This window comes from Syngnathoides biaculeatus, chromosome 1 (genome assembly GCF_019802595.1).
Source record: "Syngnathoides biaculeatus isolate LvHL_M chromosome 1, ASM1980259v1, whole genome shotgun sequence".
NCBI lineage: Eukaryota > Metazoa > Chordata > Actinopteri > Syngnathiformes > Syngnathidae > Syngnathoides > Syngnathoides biaculeatus.
The window spans coordinates 16,365,689-16,385,210 of record NC_084640.1 but is presented as its reverse complement, the minus strand read 5'-3'; the positions used below and the strand labels follow the sequence as shown (position 1 = coordinate 16,385,210).

General features: G+C 49.8%; 2 protein-coding genes across 5 annotated transcripts in view; both read left to right on the top strand.

The window, feature by feature from the left end:
* The first annotated feature begins 103 nt into the window (after positions 1 to 103).
* On the top strand, positions 104 to 1,540 carry ndufs5 (NADH:ubiquinone oxidoreductase subunit S5). Its single transcript, XM_061824110.1, has 3 exons — positions 104 to 225; positions 876 to 1,095; positions 1,343 to 1,540. The coding sequence occupies exons 2-3, from the start codon at positions 880 to 882 to the stop codon at positions 1,451 to 1,453; spliced, it is 327 nt and encodes a 108-aa protein (XP_061680094.1). The 5' UTR covers positions 104 to 225; positions 876 to 879; the 3' UTR covers positions 1,454 to 1,540.
* Positions 1,541 to 1,739: 199 nt separating this feature from the next.
* Positions 1,740 to 19,522, top strand: part of macf1a (microtubule actin crosslinking factor 1a) — a 93,679-nt gene continuing 75,896 nt past the window's right edge. For 2 of the 4 annotated variants that reach the window (XM_061822763.1, XM_061822755.1), the window contains exons 1-2: positions 1,740 to 2,835; positions 3,463 to 3,701. In XM_061822763.1, coding sequence (XP_061678747.1) covers positions 3,476 to 3,701 — 226 coding nt within the window. In that variant the 5' untranslated portion in view covers positions 1,740 to 2,835; positions 3,463 to 3,475. Of the gene's footprint in view, positions 2,836 to 3,462; positions 3,702 to 4,777; positions 6,153 to 15,208; positions 15,365 to 19,522 lie in introns of those variants that run through there. The other 2 variants (XM_061822771.1, XM_061822787.1) reach the window with 2 other exon arrangements.

Genomic DNA, 19,522 nt, shown 5'->3' with positions numbered 1-19,522 from the left:
CCCGAGAGAGGTTGCTCACACGATGCAAACCAACTCAGACGACGCGATAACTCTTTCAGCTCGTAGTGACTGACATTCTTGTCCACCAGATGGCGCCACTCCAATTTGACCTCCATGGGATGCTTTGCGACACGTTGGCTCACTTTACGATGAAGGCCTGACGACAGCCGTAAAGCAAAGCGGCCACATCCGGAAGGAAGGTTAAATTGACGCCAGCAAAACACGGTAATTTCGTCCACTCCGTTCTGTTTTGTGACAAGATTTGAAAATTGAATCCGAGTTTTGGACGGAATGTTAACGTTTTTTTTTGTAGCTGTCGTCTTCTAAAGGCGAATGGACACGCTGTTCGCGCGGCTTGTCATTGACGGCGAGCTGGTGTACTAACATGCTAACAAACTCGCTAGCCGATTTTGGAAGACGTTGTGGAAAATAGCCTTCATATTTTTATTTATTTGGTACCTTGGTGGTAATTGATAATATCATGACCTTTGGATCCCGCTAGAGTCTTTGTACTAGTTTGATTTAGTAAAAATGACTTTACGAAATAAATCTAATATTGGTCAATCAATATCATGACTCCCGATGGATTATTATTCAACCTGTGTTGGCAGAAATGACAAACAATGAGTTTATGGTATGAATTCGAGGATTTATTTTTAGTCTTGAATTGTTTAATGTGAACGCAACCACTGACGCCTTCAAACCTGAAAAGTTTGGCAAAAGGCTGGACGCTTCGCTCTTAAAACAATCACAAGGATTTGGCTTTATTTTCTCTTAGGACCAAAGCAACAGTGTTGTTTTCTTAAAACTACGCTACCATTAAATTGTGTTCACATTTATTTGTGGCTGACTCTCTTTGATTTTTGGCGGGCCAGCGCGATGCCGTTCGTGGACCTGCAGACGCGCCTGGGCGTGAACGTGGACCGCTGGATGCTGCTGCAGAGCGGCCCGCAGCCCGGGCGGCGCCCCGCCCGCTGCCACGCCTTCGAGAAGGACTGGATCGAGTGCGCCCACGGCATCGGGCAGACGCGCGCCAAGCAAGAGTGCCGTCTGGAGTGGGAGGACTTCTACGAGTGCATGCACAAGCAGAAAATGGTACGTAGAGGGGGGGGGGGGGAAGAGAGAGACCCTCCCTAACCCCCACCCGACAAGCGTCTATTCCGCGGAAATCTTCTTTCGGATAAAAGCAGCGACGCACCCTTTCAAGTCACTTATAGCGCTCAAACACCTTGGAAGGATGAAGCTTGGGGTTTAGGTTCCCTTTTGAAACCGGAAATCATATTTGTTTGGTTTTTTTTGGCCTCCTCTTCATCCTGACTGGGTCTTCGTCTTGTGCTTCCAGCACCAGCGTCTGTACGCCATCCGCCAGCAGCGCGACAAGATGATGAAGGAGGGCACGTACGCGCCCCCCGCCTGCCACACGGCCCGCGACCGACACCCCTCCGAGCCGTGAACGCCGCTCGACGCTCCTTTCTTGTCTTGTACGCTCAAAACGTTCCTCTGCCGTTGAATAATATGAACAAGAAAAACAAACTGCTGAGAGGCTTCATTTTTCATTTTTGTCACCAGTAAAAAAGTCACTTGTTACTTTAAAGGGGAAAGAGCAACACGAGTTGTTGTCATATTTAAAGATGACCTATTTAAAACATTGCTCCGAAAACTACTCTTGGAGTTCTACACTTTTACAGATTTTTTTTTTTTTTTTTTAATCATCAAACAGGCCCAAAAAATTATTGAATTGTTGCATAAAGTTCACTTCGAGACGCCACAAGGTGGCGCCAAAAGTGCACAAATGGGCGATTTCATTTTTTAAAAAAAATTGATGTTTTGACACGTGGACACTGTTCATGCTCTTAGAAAATGCAAAAGAAATTGGGGGGGGGCGGCGGCATATTTTCAAGCTAATTGTAACAGTTGACAATGGTGTGTATCCTTCGTTGACAAGTTCAGTAGAAATATCACAATTGATGTCGGGAACAGAATGAAATTTGGTTAATGGTGAGTTGAGAACATTTTCGATTTCCAACCGTGCTAAGATTCATTCCCCATTCGAACGAAAAGTCCTTTTCAGAAGGCCACTTCTTAGCTAATTTCTAAATAAATGGGGAAAAAAAATCATCTGAATTCGTGGGATGTTGAAATTGGTAATTTTTTTTTTTTTTTTTCCTGGAAGAGTCAGAATAGAGCTTGACGTCATTTTCGTGCTTCTGCACGTATGTCAAGAAGTCCCCGCCTCGTTTTCCACAAAAGTCTTTTCACTTTTGGAACGGAACCCGGCCTGCCACGAGTCGCCACTGGAATCCGTTCAGGCTCCAACATTGTCGGGCTGCGGTGTGAGAACGTTTCCACCGGACGTGGACGTGGACGTCGACGGTGGTCCTTTGTGCCCCCCACCCCCGAAAAATTCCTCGCTCCGCCCCTGAATGTTTTGCACTCGCGCATCTTTTCATCGGTCCGGAACCCACGGCGTGCACGTGCAGGGATGGCGTGAACGAGCGCTGTCCGCGCACTCGCGAAATGGGCCACGCGCGATGACGAGGCAGGAGGAGCCGCGACCCCCGAAGACCCGAAGGGAAATGTCCTCCGGCAGACCCAGAAAAGCCGTCGCAAGGCGGCCCCCGCGAGCCGGCGGGCCCGCGTCGCGCGAGTGAGCGGAGGAACCGAACCACCGAACCACCGGCCCGACACTTTCTTCTTCTTCTTCTTCTTCTTCTACTGCTGCTGCTGCTGCTGCTTTTTCTTCTTCTTCTTCTTCGTCGTCGAGGACAGCAGCGGCAGCCCCACCGGCCTTCCGCGCTCGAGACCGGGGAGAGGGACCGCCGCTGCCCGCTGAAGGTAAGCCGCCCCCGGAGCTCGCTCGGGCCGCTCTTAGCCTCACCCGGGGGACGGTTCTGCAATGCTGGGAATGATGGTTCGGCTGAACATGGGCCTGCCTGCCTCACCATTCCGACCAACGTCGCATCGGTGTGTGTGTGTGTTGGGGGGACTTTTCGGGGGTCTGTAGAAGCGCATCAGCTGATCGAGTGGAGGCCTGAAAAAAAAAAAAAACAAAAAAACGGTCCCACAAGATGAGGCTCGCCAGGGCACAAAAGGGCCACGCGCCAGCTGCCAGTCCACCACGTCGCGCATCCCTAGCGGTTGGCAGGCCCACTTTGGCAAATTTGGCATCCCCCAAACCGAATACGATTTGAGATTCATTCAGTACTTCCAAGTCAAAATAAAGAATTGCATCCGCCCGTCTGAGGTCAAGTCGCCGGGGGCGCGGGGACGCCCAGACTTCCTTCTCCCCAGCCACGTTCCCGGGCCGGCCGAGAGACGTCGTCTCGCCGGCGGGACGTGGCCGGGAGAGTTCGGATCCGACGCCCCGGCCGCCTCAGCCGAGCCCCTCCCCGGGTGATCGCGCTTATCACCCTCGAATAGAAATAGCCAACGTAACGGTCGATCTCTTCCTTCGCCCGGCAGGCCCGACGACCCCATGGAGTCGTCGGACGACGACACCCTCAGCGAGCGCTCGTGCGCCAGCGAGCCGTCCTTCCGCGGCGAGCGCTCGGGGGGCTCGCTTTCGCCGTGCGCCTCGTCGCTGCGCGGCGGCCCGCCGGGGGACACGCTGCCCTGGAACCTGGCCAAGCACGAGCGGCGCAAGCGCAGGAGCCAGGACTCGGTGCTGGACCCCGCCGAGAGGGCGGTGGTCCGCGTGGCGGGTAAGGAGACGACCCCCCGTTGACGTTGCGGCGTTGCTGATTGTCGAGCTTGGCGTGGCGACGCACGCAGACTGAAATCTGATTGGACAAAATGCGTACAATTATTGGTTGGGAAGAGATGAATGATGATGATGATGAGTTGCGTCCAATGACCCCCTGGCTGGCCCTTTGGGTCCATCTTGCGTTTCTTTTGGATTTCCAGTGGGTGGCCCCCTCGCCCACTTCAAAACCACATTTGTCAAATTCCTCCTCGTTGTTTACTCGCTTTGATGACACGTTGCAACGTTCGGCTTGTCCCGCGAAGGGTAAAATCGCTTTAATTGGAGACTCGACAGACGTGGGTGCAATTTCCTGCGCGTGAAATGAATGACGCAGTTTTGCGTTCGACAAGTGGAGATGGGTGGCACGCGGGGGGGGCTTCAAGACGGGAGTGCTGGTGGGTTACTGTCAAACTAAACATAAAACAAGGACTATTCCACGTTTGTATTGTACACGATGACACGGCTTTGCGCTAACGTCTGCTAGCCTCACGCGAAGACAATGGGAAACACCAGAGATGGAGACAGATACTATCAAAATACTCACAGGCTACTATTTTTATTTTTCTCTGATTAAAAAAACACTACAAACATTTTGTATTTTTTTGGGGGAGGTTGGAACAGATTAACAGCACTGTCATGAATTCCAATGTAGAAAGAGGATTTAAGATCAAGTCAGAAAGAAGATTTAAGATCGGTGTGGTCATGGAACCAACCAAAGTCATCCCTCCATAAAAGGCCAAACGAGGCCCGAGGGTTCTGCCGGCTGACAAGTCGGCCCTGCAAAATGCCTTTGCGATAGAATGCGGGGCGGGAATCCTTTTACTGCGCCGACAGTTACTCGGTCACGCCACAATGACCAGGACCCCGCACGTCATTGAGGCGTCCTGCGTCCCGCCTGCAGTTTATTTCCCCCCTCAACAGGCAGCCTCTCCCTGTCCCCTGTTGCCATGGTGATGTGGGCTCGCTCTCTCACTCACTCGCCCTCCCTCCCTCCCTCCCTCCCTCCTTCTTGTTGCCGTGGCGATGAAAGCATAAAAAGAGGGCCCGGAAAAGTGAAGGAGTAGGAAAGAAAGAAAGAAAGAAAGAAAGAAAGCAAGCTGAATGGGGGAAGGCGGTGGAGGCGTTGATGACTTTTTGCCAAGCGAGCCTTGGCGGGAGCCAACGTTGGGCCGGCACAAAGATTCCCTTTGTTGATTGGATTCTGAACGACGTTTGGATTGCGTTCATATTTTGGAATGATTGCGGGTTCGAGGGCCATATCTTTTTCTCCCTCCACGTATTTGAAATTCCTTGCATCGACAGCGCCCTCTATCGAACAGAAATCCAAGTCATTCTAATCATTCGAACGAAGGACGATACGGTCCCAACGTTTCTGTCCATTTTGATATTGAACCCTTTCAGAACGAGCGTGTCAAATTGCAGACGGATGACAGTGCGCCCCAAGTATGGATTTTTGCGCTAATCCCGATTGGATTAATAACGCAATCTGTGCGTCGAAGCCGCTGGATGGAGATTATCCTCAAATGGGTCACCGAGTCACATATAGGGAGCGGCGCGCATACGGATTGAGACGCGTCACTTGCGTCTCTCCGCCGTCAGGGGCCGCTGTGCTCCCCTCAATCCAGGCCGGTGCCTTCGGAAAAAGACAGCACGAACCGAGCGATCGCTCTTGAGTGGACGGAGCGAGCTCATCCGATGCCGCCTTCAGGGACGGGGTCCGATCGCGGTGTAACCGCGCAGTTGGTCCGACGGGGGGCGCTCGAGCCCCACGTGCTTCATAGCCAGCCGGCTAGCCCGGCGTGCTAGCATCCACGTTTGGCCGCTGGGCTTTGAGATTCCTGCGGCGGCGGCGAAGGCGCTTCTTGACGCGGCCCGCGGAGAGGGATGCAAGACGGCCACGACAGCCGGAGCGAAGGCGGACGGAGAGCTCGGGGGTCGGCGTTCGAAGCCGAGCGGCCATTTGCGTTCGGGGAGAAGGAAACGCGGGTCCCGATACGATTTGGCCCGATAGCCCCGGACCGCCCCGGCCCGCCCCGCCCCGCCCCGCCCCGGGTGGGAAACGGACGCTCTCGCGGAGTCTCTTCAGGGCCGTGTGGGCCGGAACTCGGTTCCTCCCGGCGTGCCAACAGCTGTCGCCGGTGCTCGGCGTTGCCTATTTAAGGAGGGAGACGCCGAACCGCGAGTCCGAGCGGCTCGGCCCGCCCGCGATGGAGAGCTAACATTTTGCGCCGAACATTGGCGGGGATTTGACCGGGCCCGGCTGCGAAAGCGAGCGGGAGGTACCCAGCTAGCCAGTCCGAGCCTCCAAGAAGCACCATGGCCGGATTCGTACCCGGCTTGCTGCCGTCCAACCGCTCCCAGGAGAAGCAGTTCGCCCAGGCCTACGAAGATGTTCTGGAACGCTATAAAGGTACCGTACCGCGGCGTGCCATTGGCACACCTGAGAGCAAATTATTCAGATTCTTGAGCCTCTGAGAACCGGAGTGGGCCGACTCCCTTTTGCACGCACCTCAGGGACCTGAACTTTTCCAGCTTGCTCATCTGTGTGGACTTGGTGACTACTTGTTCGGAATACTGGACTCGTTTTCACAGGAATGCTAGTTTGAGTTCGGACTTGGCTCGTGTCGGATGGCCCCAGTGGCTTTCATCAGCAGTTTCGCATTTAAAAAGAGAAGTTTGGTGCAATAGTGGTCCAAGTCCAAACAGCCCTCAAATCTGTATGTCAAAAGACTGTAAACCCGTGTTTATATAATATCTATCAAGTTGGAAGACTCAGAAGCGCAACTTCGATTGTCAGTCAGTTCTCCATCTCGAAACCTCGTCTTCTGCGAACTCTGGCTGGGTTCCCGGTTCCGGTCGTCTTGGGCGCAAATGCTGAGCGCCATGGAGGACCGGCCTGTCGAAATTGGAACCAAAGGTCCATTTGGACGCGTTTGTTTCTGCACTTAACCTCACAACGCCAACAATGGCGCTGGCCCACTCTTCTTCTCAATGGCTCCAACTCAACAATGTGGATTTTTACAGTTATGTAACGCCTACAAGTTGCTTGTTATTGAGCGGCGTTTCAAATATTTGACACTATCAGATTTGTTTTTGCCAATTTCGAATTATTGTTGTGAGCCACCCCGAGCACGTTTGTCAGGTTGAGATGCCAATTTGGGGATTTGAACAGAACCCACGCATTGACGTCAGGTTTGGGTTTGTTCCGGCAAAGTACGGATGTCGGCCCCCCGCCCCCGGGCAGATATTTTTTTGGATCGCCAAAATCTCAGGCTCCGCCGGCACCGCGTTTTCTCCCGTTCTGCTGACCGGTGCGCTTTCGGATCCAGCGGAGGAAGCACTTTTATGCCCTCGTGTTTGGGCTGTAAATATGGCGCCGGTCCAGTCTGACTTCGGTTTCACGTGGCGACCGCCCCACCTGCTTTCAAAATGGACGCCCCCCCCCCCGGCCCAATCGATGGCCAGTAGGCTCGTGTCACAGATGATGAAACGGATCAGAGCCTTTTAATGATTGATTGCGCTCATGAAATACGACTCGTCGGGTGCGCCGCTTCTTTTTTTTTTTTTTTTTTCCCTCATCCGACTCGTCCTTGTCTTTGGACCGTCGACAGCTGGGACGGCCTCCGGCACTACCGCGAGCCTTGTGAGGATAAGCAGTTAAGCAAATGGATGATTTCTTCCTACTCCCCAAAATATGCAAGTTTGTCACTAATTAGTTGTACTTTTGGAGATCAAACGCGGGCTGTCGATTGTATTCCCGTCTTGGGACTCGAACTTGCACACAGAACCTGACCCTGTCCCTGTTTGTGCGTCAAGTCGGCCGGCTCGGGCGAAACTGGAGAAGGGACACGGGATACGCCAGAAGTCAGTCTCGGCGACGCGCGCGTCGGGGTCGCCGGTGGAAACATGGCGGGCGCGCCACTGAGTCAGTGGAAAGCAGACGGCACGTGATCATTCCCCCCCCCCCCCCCCCCCCCGCCCAAAGATGAGCCAGCGCCAGTGCGAGGAAACTGCGGCGTCCGCACGGAGAAAAAGGGCGGAAGTTGCGCAGGAAAGGCCAACAATTGGAGGCCAATATGAAAAAGAATTTCCGCTGCTGGTGGGCGCCTGCGTTAGCAGAATGACAGCAATCCTCTTTAGCGTTGTTAGCGTGCCGTGTTTGAGGTCAACGCAGGCAAACTGAGTTTTGCCTTCTTGGGTGCGCGTTTTGCATCCTTTTTTCACGTAATATTTGGAATGCTAACAGTCTCGTCGTTGACACGTCTCAGGCGCTGCTCGCGGTCCGGATCGACTTTATGATGCGGGAAAACAATCCCGCTTTGAGTGCAAGAAGGGAAGGCCTTGATATCATTTTTGTGTTTGTGCGGCCTGCAAAAGTTTGCCCGAGGATGACGTCACACACTCTGATTTAACAGCTCACGCTCATCAGTCCTTCCTCTTGTTTGTCTACGTGTGTGTGCGCGCCAGCGTTGGCTAAAGTGGAAGTGGCCAAGTATTATTATTATTATTATTATTATGAAGGGGGGGGGGCTCAACAAATCTGTGCCCCCCCCCCCAAAAAAAAAAAAAAAAAATAAGGGTTCTGGCTGACTCGCAGTTCCCCACTTTGAATTTTGAAGTGGACAACCCCCCCCCCCCTAAAAAAATAGTGCCAGAGATGCCAACGTTGGTATTTTTCCTCGTGGCCTACTTCTGGCCCGGCCGCCTCCCCCTCCCTCCTGGTCCGTCCGCCGTGTTTGACACCCCCCCCCCCGCCCCACACAAGGGGGTTGCGTTGTCGTCCTTGGTTAGCGAGATTACGTAGGGCAAAAGCGCTTGAGGGTTTTTGCCGCTGTTGCTGGGCCTCCTTGCTGAATTATTCATGAATTCAGTCCAGTGCAGTCGTGAATCTCCTGAAAACATCAAATTTGGGGCTTATTCAATGCTCGTTTATTATTATTGATTTTTGCCCCCCTTAGGGATTCCAGAGTGCCTTCGTTGAATTGAACATTTTTTTTAGTTCTTTTTTAAAAATATATTTATTTTCACAATACTTTGTTGTATTAGTTCAGTTCAGTGTTTATTTGAATTATACATTTTTTTTTAAACTTGTAGAATAAATTTAAATAATCCTAAATTAAATTTGCACTATTCTGTATTTTGTCCATCCTGCTAAAAAATAAATTGACTGCATTTTCTATAGATTTTATTCTGATTTACATTTATTTGTAATACCCGTACTTACTATTTCACGTTGTTTTTTGCAATTTTTGCCATGTCGTCAAAAATGTAAAAAATTCCAATCATTCAAAGTAAATTTACTCGTATTTTTATTTAGCAGTTTTCCCTTTTGAATATTTTTATTATTATTTGTAATCAATTTTTCCTCACAAATAATTTTGTGAGGAAAAATGTTGAAAGTCGAGCCGTGTTTGCCATCCAATCGGCAGCCGTTGCGGCGAGCGTCGACTTCCCGAGGGAATTGGCGAACGAGAGCGGCGCACTGACTTTTAATTTGCTCCAATTCCTCCAGAGCGACGCTCGCGCATGAAAGGCCGGGCCGGGCCGGGCCGGGCGGGTTCACCAGGTGCTGTGCTTTATTCAATATCGCGACCGCACGCAAATGCCAAGTCGATTCTATCTTGTTTCGGTTTTTGAGTATTTCGCGAAGTCAGTCGGGTGACTTGAGTTGGCCCGACTAAAAAAAAAATTTGAACTCCAAGTGGCTTTGACGAAGTCTTTATGAGACTTGAACTACGTGCCGGGAATATTTTAAGGTTTTCCATTTTCGAGCGCCTCATTGTCAGCCGCGAGTGCGTACACGTGACCGGCAGAGAAGCTGGACAAGCGAAGGTAGTCGGACGTGATGGTCGCAACGTGGACGACGGGGATTTTGCCTTTCCGATGCGATGGAAAAAAGTCAGTGGGCCTCTCTCTGCTGCTGCTCACGCTCAGTAAGAAGATGGATTAGTCCATTGCACGAGGGGGGGGGAGCACCCCAAATGATCACGATGCACTCGCACAAGGTGCTTGAATTCAGCTTGGGGAGAATATTTTGTGCTTTGCGTTGGAGGAGTGGGGGGGGGGGGTGCTCCGGTTGGGTGGCACGTCGTCGGTGGGGGGCAAGCACAGTAAAATCGGCCTGGATGGGCAATTAATGATCCTAAATCTGCTCCTAAGCTTCTTTCCTTGTTTTTTTTTTTTTTATTGACCTTATCCTCAGTCAAGTCCGAAGCTCTGTCACATTTTCACAAACGTGATTCAAAGTATCATCAAAATTAGCATTTTGAGGGATTTTGTGTGTGTGTGTGGGGCGGGGGGGGTTCATTCATTTTCAGACAAACCCACCCTTACCAGATTTGAAGGGTCGAAAGGTTGTAGTTTTTTTTTTTTTTTTTTTGCGTGGCCGTAGCTTGCCGCTCACTCGCTGTCAAACGCAAAGATTCTTGAGCGCCCCCTGGCGGCAGATGCCCGCAAAGTTTTCTCCCGACGCTCCATAGCCGCTCGCGGCTTTCGTCGTCATCCTTCCGATTCTCTTGTCCCATCTTTTGGTTTCCGTAGCGAGGCGCAAAAAACGCTCAGCGCGGCGCGCCGGGCTCGTCCGTTAGTGGGTCACTCGTGGCTAATCTGCAGCCGCGGTCCTTCTCTTAACAGGCTTTGCTCCAAATTCAGATGCGCCATAATTAGACCGAGTGCGCAATCACCCACAGTGCGGTTGTTGCCGCTTAATAATTCACGTGGCGTCATATTGCGCTCCCCCGCGTACCATCAATAGCATCTGATATCCGACATTGATGGCGCGATATTGCGCGGTCAGTCGGACCGTTGGGAGCACTCAAAATATTGCCGTGACAAATAAAAACAACAGAAAATGAAGAAACAAAAACAAAGCAAAACCCAAATAGGCAACGTGATTCTATTCTATGAATAACCTCTTTAGGGGCATCCTTTTTTTGTAAAATATTAGTATTTCATGTCGTGCTCGGGGGGCAATATTGAAAACTAAATGTTCAGTCCCAAAATAGGCCATTTGATTCCATTTTGGGTTATTATCTGAAAGACGCCGAAACCTGAAACATCCTCCCGGCTGTCGGACTTCCTTCTTCCTGTCTCGGTTCTCGTGAGCAATACGCCAAACGCAATCGGCGTTCGTCAGCTGGGCGGGCGGGAATCGATGACCGCGGCGCCCCCTGTGGATGAATGAGCCGCAGATCGATGGCGGCTGGCGACGACCCCCCCCCGCCCGACTAATCGCGTTAACCATCTGTCACAGGACCCGCCTCAATAAAACTTTGGGATACCGATTCATAATGTTGCCATATTAAATAGAAGTGGCTGAAATGCATCCCTTTTGAAATGGGGGGGAGGGGGGGGGGGGGGCTGATGTCCATTCAAGCTTGCAACACCAGCAGGTTCCTTCTGTCAGCCCCCCTTCGCCACCCTTTTTCGCAGCCGCTAATCACGTTTAGCAAGCCGGATGTGGCTTTACCCCCCCCCCTTTTTTTTTTTTAATTTTAATTTTTTAAATCTGATCATGTAATCGGGGTTTGGGTTTCGAGGAAGGGCGACTGTGAAGAGGGAAAACTGCTTTGATTGGGAGAGGGGGGGGGGGCAGACGAGTGGGAATGGTTTGCTCCGTATCCGGAAACTTTCTTCCGATATTGTGTCGACCGTAGTGCGGTTCCAAATGTGAGCCCGGAAAAGTCACCTTTGTGGAATCCTTTGATGGCGCAAATGTCCTCGTGCCGCGTTCTCCAGGGATGACTCGTCAATTTCGTTGTTCCAACGTTAGAATCTTGTCATTTTAAGGCCAAATAAAGTGATTGGGACGTATATCGCGTATGAGATATTCCAGAAGATGCAGCAAATGATCGTTTTGTCGTTTGGTGATGCTGGCGGGCCGCCACATTAATATACAACCTGTACGGGTGTTAACGGTCCACACAAAATCAAGCCTTTTTTGGGGTCATTATGAAATGTATTTTTTTTTTTTTTTTGCTGTTGTTGGGAGGGCACGGCGGGACTCGCCCGCCAACTTTTTGTTTTGTTTTGGGTTTTTTTGCCTTGAAAGAGCAAAATGATTTGCGTCGGCGCACAGAAAGTTCTGCTCCTCCGATTTCTAATGACTTGTGCGTGTGTGTAACATTCCTGAAATAACAACATGGCGACGGGAGCAGCCGCAGTTCTTAAAGGGGCAGCGTCGGCTCTGTGTGGCTCACGTCACCTTAAAAAAAAAAACGATCCAGTTTTATCCTGCACCTTGAAGTCGGGTCTTGTGGCTAAAGCGAAATAATTCAGCATTTCTGTCTAAAAAAAAAAAAAAATGCGGGGGGCAAGCAGGCCCTCCCCAGAGTTCTGCGTGGGCTTCTCACTGAGGCCCAATGTTCAGAGGGGCGGTTCCGCTTGATCTGTGAACGCGCAGAAGCGGACGTTCCAGATCCTTCCGATGGCCAGAATTTTTTTCTTTTTTTATTCTTTTCACCTTCAAGTTGAGCTGAAAGAATTTCGTTCCGTTGCCGACGTTTGTCGCTCAAGTGGCTGCTGACCAACAACAGTCAATGACATTTTTCAGTTGTTTGACTAGTTTTTGATTTGTGTTCCCTTTGACCCACTTTTGGGGCCTCCCCGTGTGTCACGTTGTTTTGTCCTCAGGAAGTCTGCAGCGCGCAAAATTACGTCGTCATCGTCATTGTATGGACAAAAACGGGTGCTGGTTTCCCGTCTAATGATGACGCAGAAATGTCGGAAGGCCCAGCCGGGTCCCCAGCCGGGTCCCCAGCCGGGTCCCCAGCCGGGTCCCCAGCCGGGTCCCCAGCCGGGTCCCCTGCCGGGTCCCCAGCCGGGTCCCCAGCCGGGTCCAGTGATTTTTCCGAAGGGGTTTCTGTTGGCTCAGAACCTCTGGCAGCCTTTCGTATGCTTTTATCTTCTCGGCCCGTACCAGAAATATCCACAGAACCTTCCCCCTGGAACGCTGGCGCCGTTTGCGACGCGAGCCACTCAGCCGATTCCCGCTGGAGGACATTTCCGGATTCTTCCGAAAGTCTCCGTTCACGCCACTTGGATGTTCTCACATGAACGGCCGTCTTGTTTCGGAGCATTTCTCGCTTTTCCACGGAACAAACGACAAGCTGTGCGTGCTCGTAGTCGGCAAAAGCAAACTGCTAGCGTTGACGACGTCGCAGAAATAACTTTTGGGCAAAGGATCCAATTCCGTACTTGGCCCAAAAAGGATTGCGTCGGATTGGTTCGCTGTGCAAACCTTTCTGTTCGTTTAAGACACAGGACGTTGGATCATCTTGACTTGTCAACCCCGCGTGCCTCTTTAGCCCGAATACTGGGAGGGGGGGGGGGCGGAATTGCGATGGAATAATGTTCGGCTTTCAGAATATTTCCCGCCGGCAGCTGCCGAATTCACTCCCCTTCCGTTCAGTCCGCTTTCGTCTGCTCTCGGGGCATTTGGAAACAACTGCACCCTGTAAGAAGAAACCTTTTCCGGTATTGACTCCGTGCCGACGGCCTCGAATGTTGTCGGCGTTCCCCCAGCGCGCCTGCCGTCGTTGGACAAATGCGGCCTCCGGGCTGACATCCGCGTCTTTGGCTTTGGGTTTTTTTTTTTTTTTTTTTTTTTTTCCAAAATTCAACGTCGTCTCTTTTGCTGTTTATGTAGCAACCCTTTCACCTGTCCCTCCCCACCCAAGATTTTATGGTAGAGAATCTCTCTCCCCCCCCCCCCCCCAACATTGCAATGCTCATGCCGGGCCAGTAGTTGGCAATGTCGCTCAAGTCTTAGGAGACATGACTGCACCAGGTAGCGTTTAAAAACATCAAAACATGCTCTACGAATATCTATCTATCTTTTTTTACACCGCATCTGCAAAGTAAAAAGTTCCAATCGCAAGACTGTCTCCCACGGTTTCGTAGTAGAACTGCAAGTAGTTCTTGAACGCGCCTCTCGTCGGCCGTCGGCTGCCGCTGCCGCTGCGGCTGCCGCGTCACGCGACGGACGGGCTGTTGTCGGGCGTGGCGGGGCGCGGCGTTTCTCGCAAGCGGAAGGTCGCTGGTCCATCTCGACACGTTTGGCGCAAGTGACGCTTGCGGGCGCTTTGAATAGAAAAGCGAAGGCCGCGAGTTGCTCAGCTTTGCGGCAGCTGCTAAATTGAGCCGAAGCGTCGCCGATTCTCGGACGGGAAACTTCCCAAACGTCAACTGCCGCGACTGTGAAGGTTTTACCCAGCTTTGCTTCAAGCCTGACTGGTTCATTCAGAATTTGCAGTTGTTTATTTTTAACAACCATTTTTTGTTGTTGTTGAAATGTGCAGCTTGCACCGGTGACACGCAAAGAAAAAAAACTTGCCGATTCAACAGGGGTGTGTAGACTTTTAATATCCAGTATCTTAATTTGAAGCGGCCAGCGTGACCCCACTTACCGGTTCGGGTCCACGTGGCCGACCAGACGAGACCACCGCGAGGATGATGATGTAAAGTCTCTTGATTTATAAGAACAATGAATGAATGATTATTTAAAAAAAAAAAAAAAAATTGAATTCTATGCGAGTTATGCATGTCCAAATGAACTTTTAAGTAACTTCCCATTTTTAAAATGGAATATTTTCCAGTTCAAGCAAAAAACATTATCCTATAGACAATTTTTTTTTTTAAATACATAAAACATTATTTAAGATAGAGTGCTTATATAAATCAAATGTATAATTAATAGAGGCTAAACATTAAAAAGTTGGACCTCCCAATTCAATAAAAAAAAAAAAGTAACTAAATAAACATTTGTAATCCTGTGAGAACTAAAAATAACAGTGGCAAAAATCAGTTTTGAAAGGTTGTGCCTCAACTGATATTTGATATTTAATCTTGCAGAGGGGTTGCGTCAGTGGGGGGGGGGGCGTAAAACTCTGCCAAATAAATATGAGCGTTCATCTAAGCTGACACGCCGGAAGGAAAAGAACCAGATAGTAGCTACATTGCTAAATATTGAGTTAAGAAAACATTAGTCATCTGAAAAAAATAAAAAAGCATGTACTTTCCATTTTGTTTTTTTTTTTTGTTTTTTTATTCAGCAAAAATGTTTTCGTTTTTTGATGTTCATTTTTAATAATTGGCCACACTTTCTGCGCAATAGTTTTACTTTCATCTGCTTAAATGGCCGCGTAAAAATGGAATGGCTACTTATAAGCAATGAAACTCACTTTTCAATTAAAAAAAAAAAAAAATGTTTTGCATGTTTTTGTGTACCTAACGTTGTGTCCAGTGAGCACGGAATGTGCCACTCCAATATTGCAGTTAATAATTCATCACCTAGTGAACGTTTGCTCAAAAATACACGAATGTAAAAGAACTCACGGACGGCGGCCGCTTTGTTTTGTAAGAATTCAAACAATGCGGGCGCGTCGTCCCAAATGCGAGTTCATAAGCGCCGACGTGTGCGCTGCGGCTGTGACATCATCTGGCTGCTCAAAGTCCAGTCGGAGGATCCGGCTTAGAGGCGCCCGCGCACACGAGCGGCTGACTGACGACTTCCCCTTCGCCGAACGTGGATCTCGGACGTCCTTGGCGGCGGGGCGGCGGGGGGAGGGATGAGCTCGGCGGCGGCGTACCGACGGTTCCTCCAGGACTTGGAGGACAAACGAGGTTAGACGGGACGGACGACGCGAGTCGGGAAACGAGGAAGCGGCCGCGAGGGTTGGGCGGCGCAACAATGATGTCATACCTGCTCTTCAGGCGCTCGCGTCGAATGGACTTGGAAGTCATTTTGCCCCCAAAAAAATCAAAATTCTACAATCATTTTTGCCATTTCCCAAAATATTTCAAACATTTCTCAACTTTTATCATTTTCTGTCTTCTGGGATTTGCGCCATTCCTCCTGATATTCTAAAATTTTGAACTCTCGCAGAAAGAACACAAAGTAACTTTTCTTTACCGAGAATGGGGGGGGGGGGGGGGTGTTCCCTCTTCTGAAGAAAAATAAATCTTTCCAAAAAGTTGATACTTTATGCGTATTGTAGAGCGAGGTCTCTGTGTGCCCTGCGATTGGCCGGCAACCGGTTGAGGGTGTGCTCCGCCTCCTGCCCGTTGACAGCTGGGATTGGCTCCGGCACTCCCCGCGACCCTTGTGAGGATAAGTGGCAAAGAAAATGGATGGATGGATGGAAAAACATTTGCCAGTGAGGTGGGGGGAGGCTGGAATGGGTAATTGCATTTTGATTCATTTTTGAGCGTGATGTGGCCACGTCGTTTTCTGAAAACAAGAAAAACGGTTCAACACTTGACCTGGATGAATGACAAAGAAGAAATAGAATCTTTAGCTAACGGGCGTGTTTGTGTGCATTTATTTTGGTCAGTAAGTTCAAATGACTTGGGTTAGCAATATAAATGAAACTTTATTTATTATTATTTTTTTTTTTAACCTCAATTTACCGATGATCTGGACAATCTGTCCCTTTTCACAAATGAACGGTCGCGCTTGGACCACAAATTTTCCCTCCCCTTGAGCTGCAGGGGGCTCGTTAGCGAACCGGCGTGAATTGTTTCCGTTAGCCGCCCGCTGTGGCGGTCGACGTTAGATGCCACGCGCCCGATTTGCAACAAAAGACGAGCGGCAGATGTTCGGTTTTGAGTGTCAGCACGGCTGCAGCTCGGTGCGCGTAGCGGCGCTAGGAGTCTGTTGAAAGTGAGTTGGGTAATCTGAAAACCACTAAAGTGCATCCTTGATTGTTGGCATGCTAATCACGCAACGCTCGTCTTCTTTGCCAGAGTGAAGTGGTCTTTTGTTGTTGTTGTTGTTGTCTTCCACCTCACACCTGCTTGCATCTCATGTATGAAGTTTCGGCAATGTTAGCTACGTAGCAAGCATTTCTGTCCTTCGAGCAGCACGGCGTATTAGCACAAACGCTATCGCATAAGGATGCCCTGATCCCACTTTTTTGCTTCAGATATTTGCATTGCCCGATACCAACGTTAATCCTGACGTTAGCACGAGTCGTACGTACTTTTACTTATTTGTAGGGTGGAATGTCAGGAAAAAGTAATATTATTCAGGGAACAATAGATATGACGAGAATCTGACCCATTTGTTACTAACCAATCAGTTATATCAAGTTTAACGTTTAAAAAAAACAAAACCCTTTTCGTGTGACATAGCTCAGGTCGATACGTTGCGCTAACCTGTTAGCATAGCCACCGACAGTATTTCGATCTTTTTTTTCCTTGTTTCTCGAGAGTTTGTTGTTTCATTTCAGTGACCTCGAGTGCACTAACGTTTGCTTTTCAGGTTCATGAGCCTGCGACCATGTTAGCATAACCTGTTAGCATAGCCTAACTTTCTCAAAAGTGGCCACTTTCTCGGCACTGCGTTACAGTTCATGTTACTTTTAGCACAGGTTTGTGTGTTGCTAAAGTAGCTTTGCGTGACACATTAGCTTCACATTTTGCATCGTTTTTTTGGAGCATTCTAGAGCTTTCTGACAAATTAGTACATTTTTCTGGCTGTCAAGGTTTTTTTTTTGTTCTGTTAGCATAACAGATTAACAGCAATTTAGCATATATGTGTGTCACATGCTACAGGGACATTTTTAGCATCATCAACTGTTAGCTAGCTTTGCATGACATACGTGAGGTTACACGTTAGGTGTGCGAATTCGACCAAATGTGAGCACAAGATGTTAGCATAGCATGTTAGCATCGCTTTGCATTACAGGCTGTCGGTCTCATGAATGAAGGTGAACTCACCTGCGCTCACGATAGCGACACAAACTTAATGTAGTGGACATTGGTGACGTATTTGCAAGAAAGCGGTCAGCACCAAACCCGTCCGTTTCAAATGTGCCGCAGTTGGGTTTAGGCTGTCACTTGAGACAACGGCCTTTTCCGCACAGTATTGACATTTTGCTCACAGTTTTCCAAGAGACTTGCTAAAAATGGCGCAGCACCAACTTTTAGGTCTGTACTGTACGTACATTCCTAAACTCCCAAGTAACTTTATTAGCTTCCGTTCCGACACAAGACGTGTTTTGTCTGGCGGCTCAAGGCAGTCATATGAGGATTTTTGGACTTTTGCAGTCAAGCAAACATTACCGGCATTGTCACGGCCGTCATGAGTTGATTTTCTGGCAAACCGCAGTCATGCGGGTTCAAAGCCAGGTCCAATTGGATTAGGGGGGGGGGGGGGGGGGTTTGCAAGCCTCAAGGTTTGGATTGTTTTAAACAAAAAAAAAACCCCAACACAAAATCAAACAGTCTTGCGTTATGCACTATGCCTTGTTTGCTAACAGTCTGATGCAATAACATGTATGACTCTGCTTGCGCGGTTGTGAATGTTAGCCAAGCGGAACGGGACTGTTAGCATTGTTTAGCGTCTTGTCTTTCCAAGCTGGTTGATCAGGTTATGTAAACGTTCTTTCAAGCGCTATTATCCGCAGCCACCTTGGTTTTGTAGTTAATGCAGAGCTTTTCAGACACGTCACCTTTGGGTTTTGAACCTGCGGCACGTTTTCATATTTTGGCGTTCAAGCAAAGGTTAGGGTTTGAATTGGAGTTATAAAGTCAACTTTCAAGCCGGGTTTAGTTTTTGGGTTTAAAGTACGGTTTCAAGACTGGATTTTTGGGTTTTGATCCAGGCTTTTCAAGGCAGGTTTAAGGTTTCAAGCAATTGTTTTTAAATGGAGGAAGGCCTCAAGCCAGGGTTAAGGTTTGAAATAAGTTTGCTTGCTTGAATGACTCGTGTTGCAAACTGGGGTTTGGGTTTTAAACGAACATTTCAAACTTTAGCTTCAAGCACAGAGTCAGGGTTGGGTTTCAAGAAGCTGGAGTTGGCAGTTTCAAGCTAGGAAAGTTTTTGGCTTTCAAAGTCGGGCTTGAAGTCTTTCAAATGAGGGTCAAGACCTCTTGTTGCAACTCGCTGAGATGTTGTCAGCCGTGCGGCAGATGCGTGCGTCGTGATAAGCGCATCTTGTTTTGCTTTTGCGCTTATCAGCGGCGTGACACTTGTGGGCGTGTCCCACCAGCGCCCGTCAGCGAGCCCCCCCCCCCCGCGGCCCGCTTTGATCTTCAATGCCACCGACGTGAGCGCAATTCTGTTAGCCGCAAGCTACGTGGTGCGCGCTCGTTAAAACGGGATTACGGTCGGACGTCTCCCGTAATCACGTCCCCCATTGATCATGTGACGCGCTGGCAAATTTCCCGCTTGGCCACAGTTTGACTTCGGTTTGTTTTTACGTTCCTAACCCAAGTCAGTATGCAGACGCACAAAAGCAAGTCGTTGGGTCAGCGCGGCTTCCTGATGCTTTTTACTAGTGCGAGCGTTTGGGTGCATATTCCTCAGCTTGTGACGTCACACGGTCAGTCAGGGGGCGGGGTCAAGCGGTGGACGGCACCGGATCCTAATGGAGGCGCATCCGTGGCAACCCAAACAGCCGGTCGCCGTGGTGTTGTTTGTGTCCACGCTCGCATTCTTTGCCCCGACCCCCCCCCCCCCCCCAACCCCCTTTGACTTCGCCGACCTTCTCCGCCCGATGTTTTTCCACCGTCGCTCTCACGGCCCCTGGTGAACGTTTGCGGTTGCGACGCTGGCACAAGTGCGAACTCGGCAAGGATTTGCTGCTCTTGACCCGTTTGAATGAGCCTCAGAGTTTTGCGCGCTACCTTTCTTTGGAGCGCGCAGCCCGTTAAAGGCGATCATTTGACATCGCGTGTGCTAATAAAAGTATTGACAAATCTCCTTCGAAACCTGCTCCAATTGGTCCAGGTTTTTGTTCCCGTTAATGGGAACCTTTGGCTATCCTGCAGGCTATT

Bases quoted from the DNA above. Each gene is read 5' to 3' on its own strand.
- ndufs5 (XM_061824110.1), top strand. From the start codon at position 880: ATGCCGTTCGTGGACCTGCAGACGCGCCTGGGCGTGAACGTGGACCGC. The intron at 1,096-1,342 runs GTACGTAGAGGG...TTGTGCTTCCAG, and splicing joins GCATGCACAAGCAGAAAATG to CACCAGCGTCTGTACGCCAT.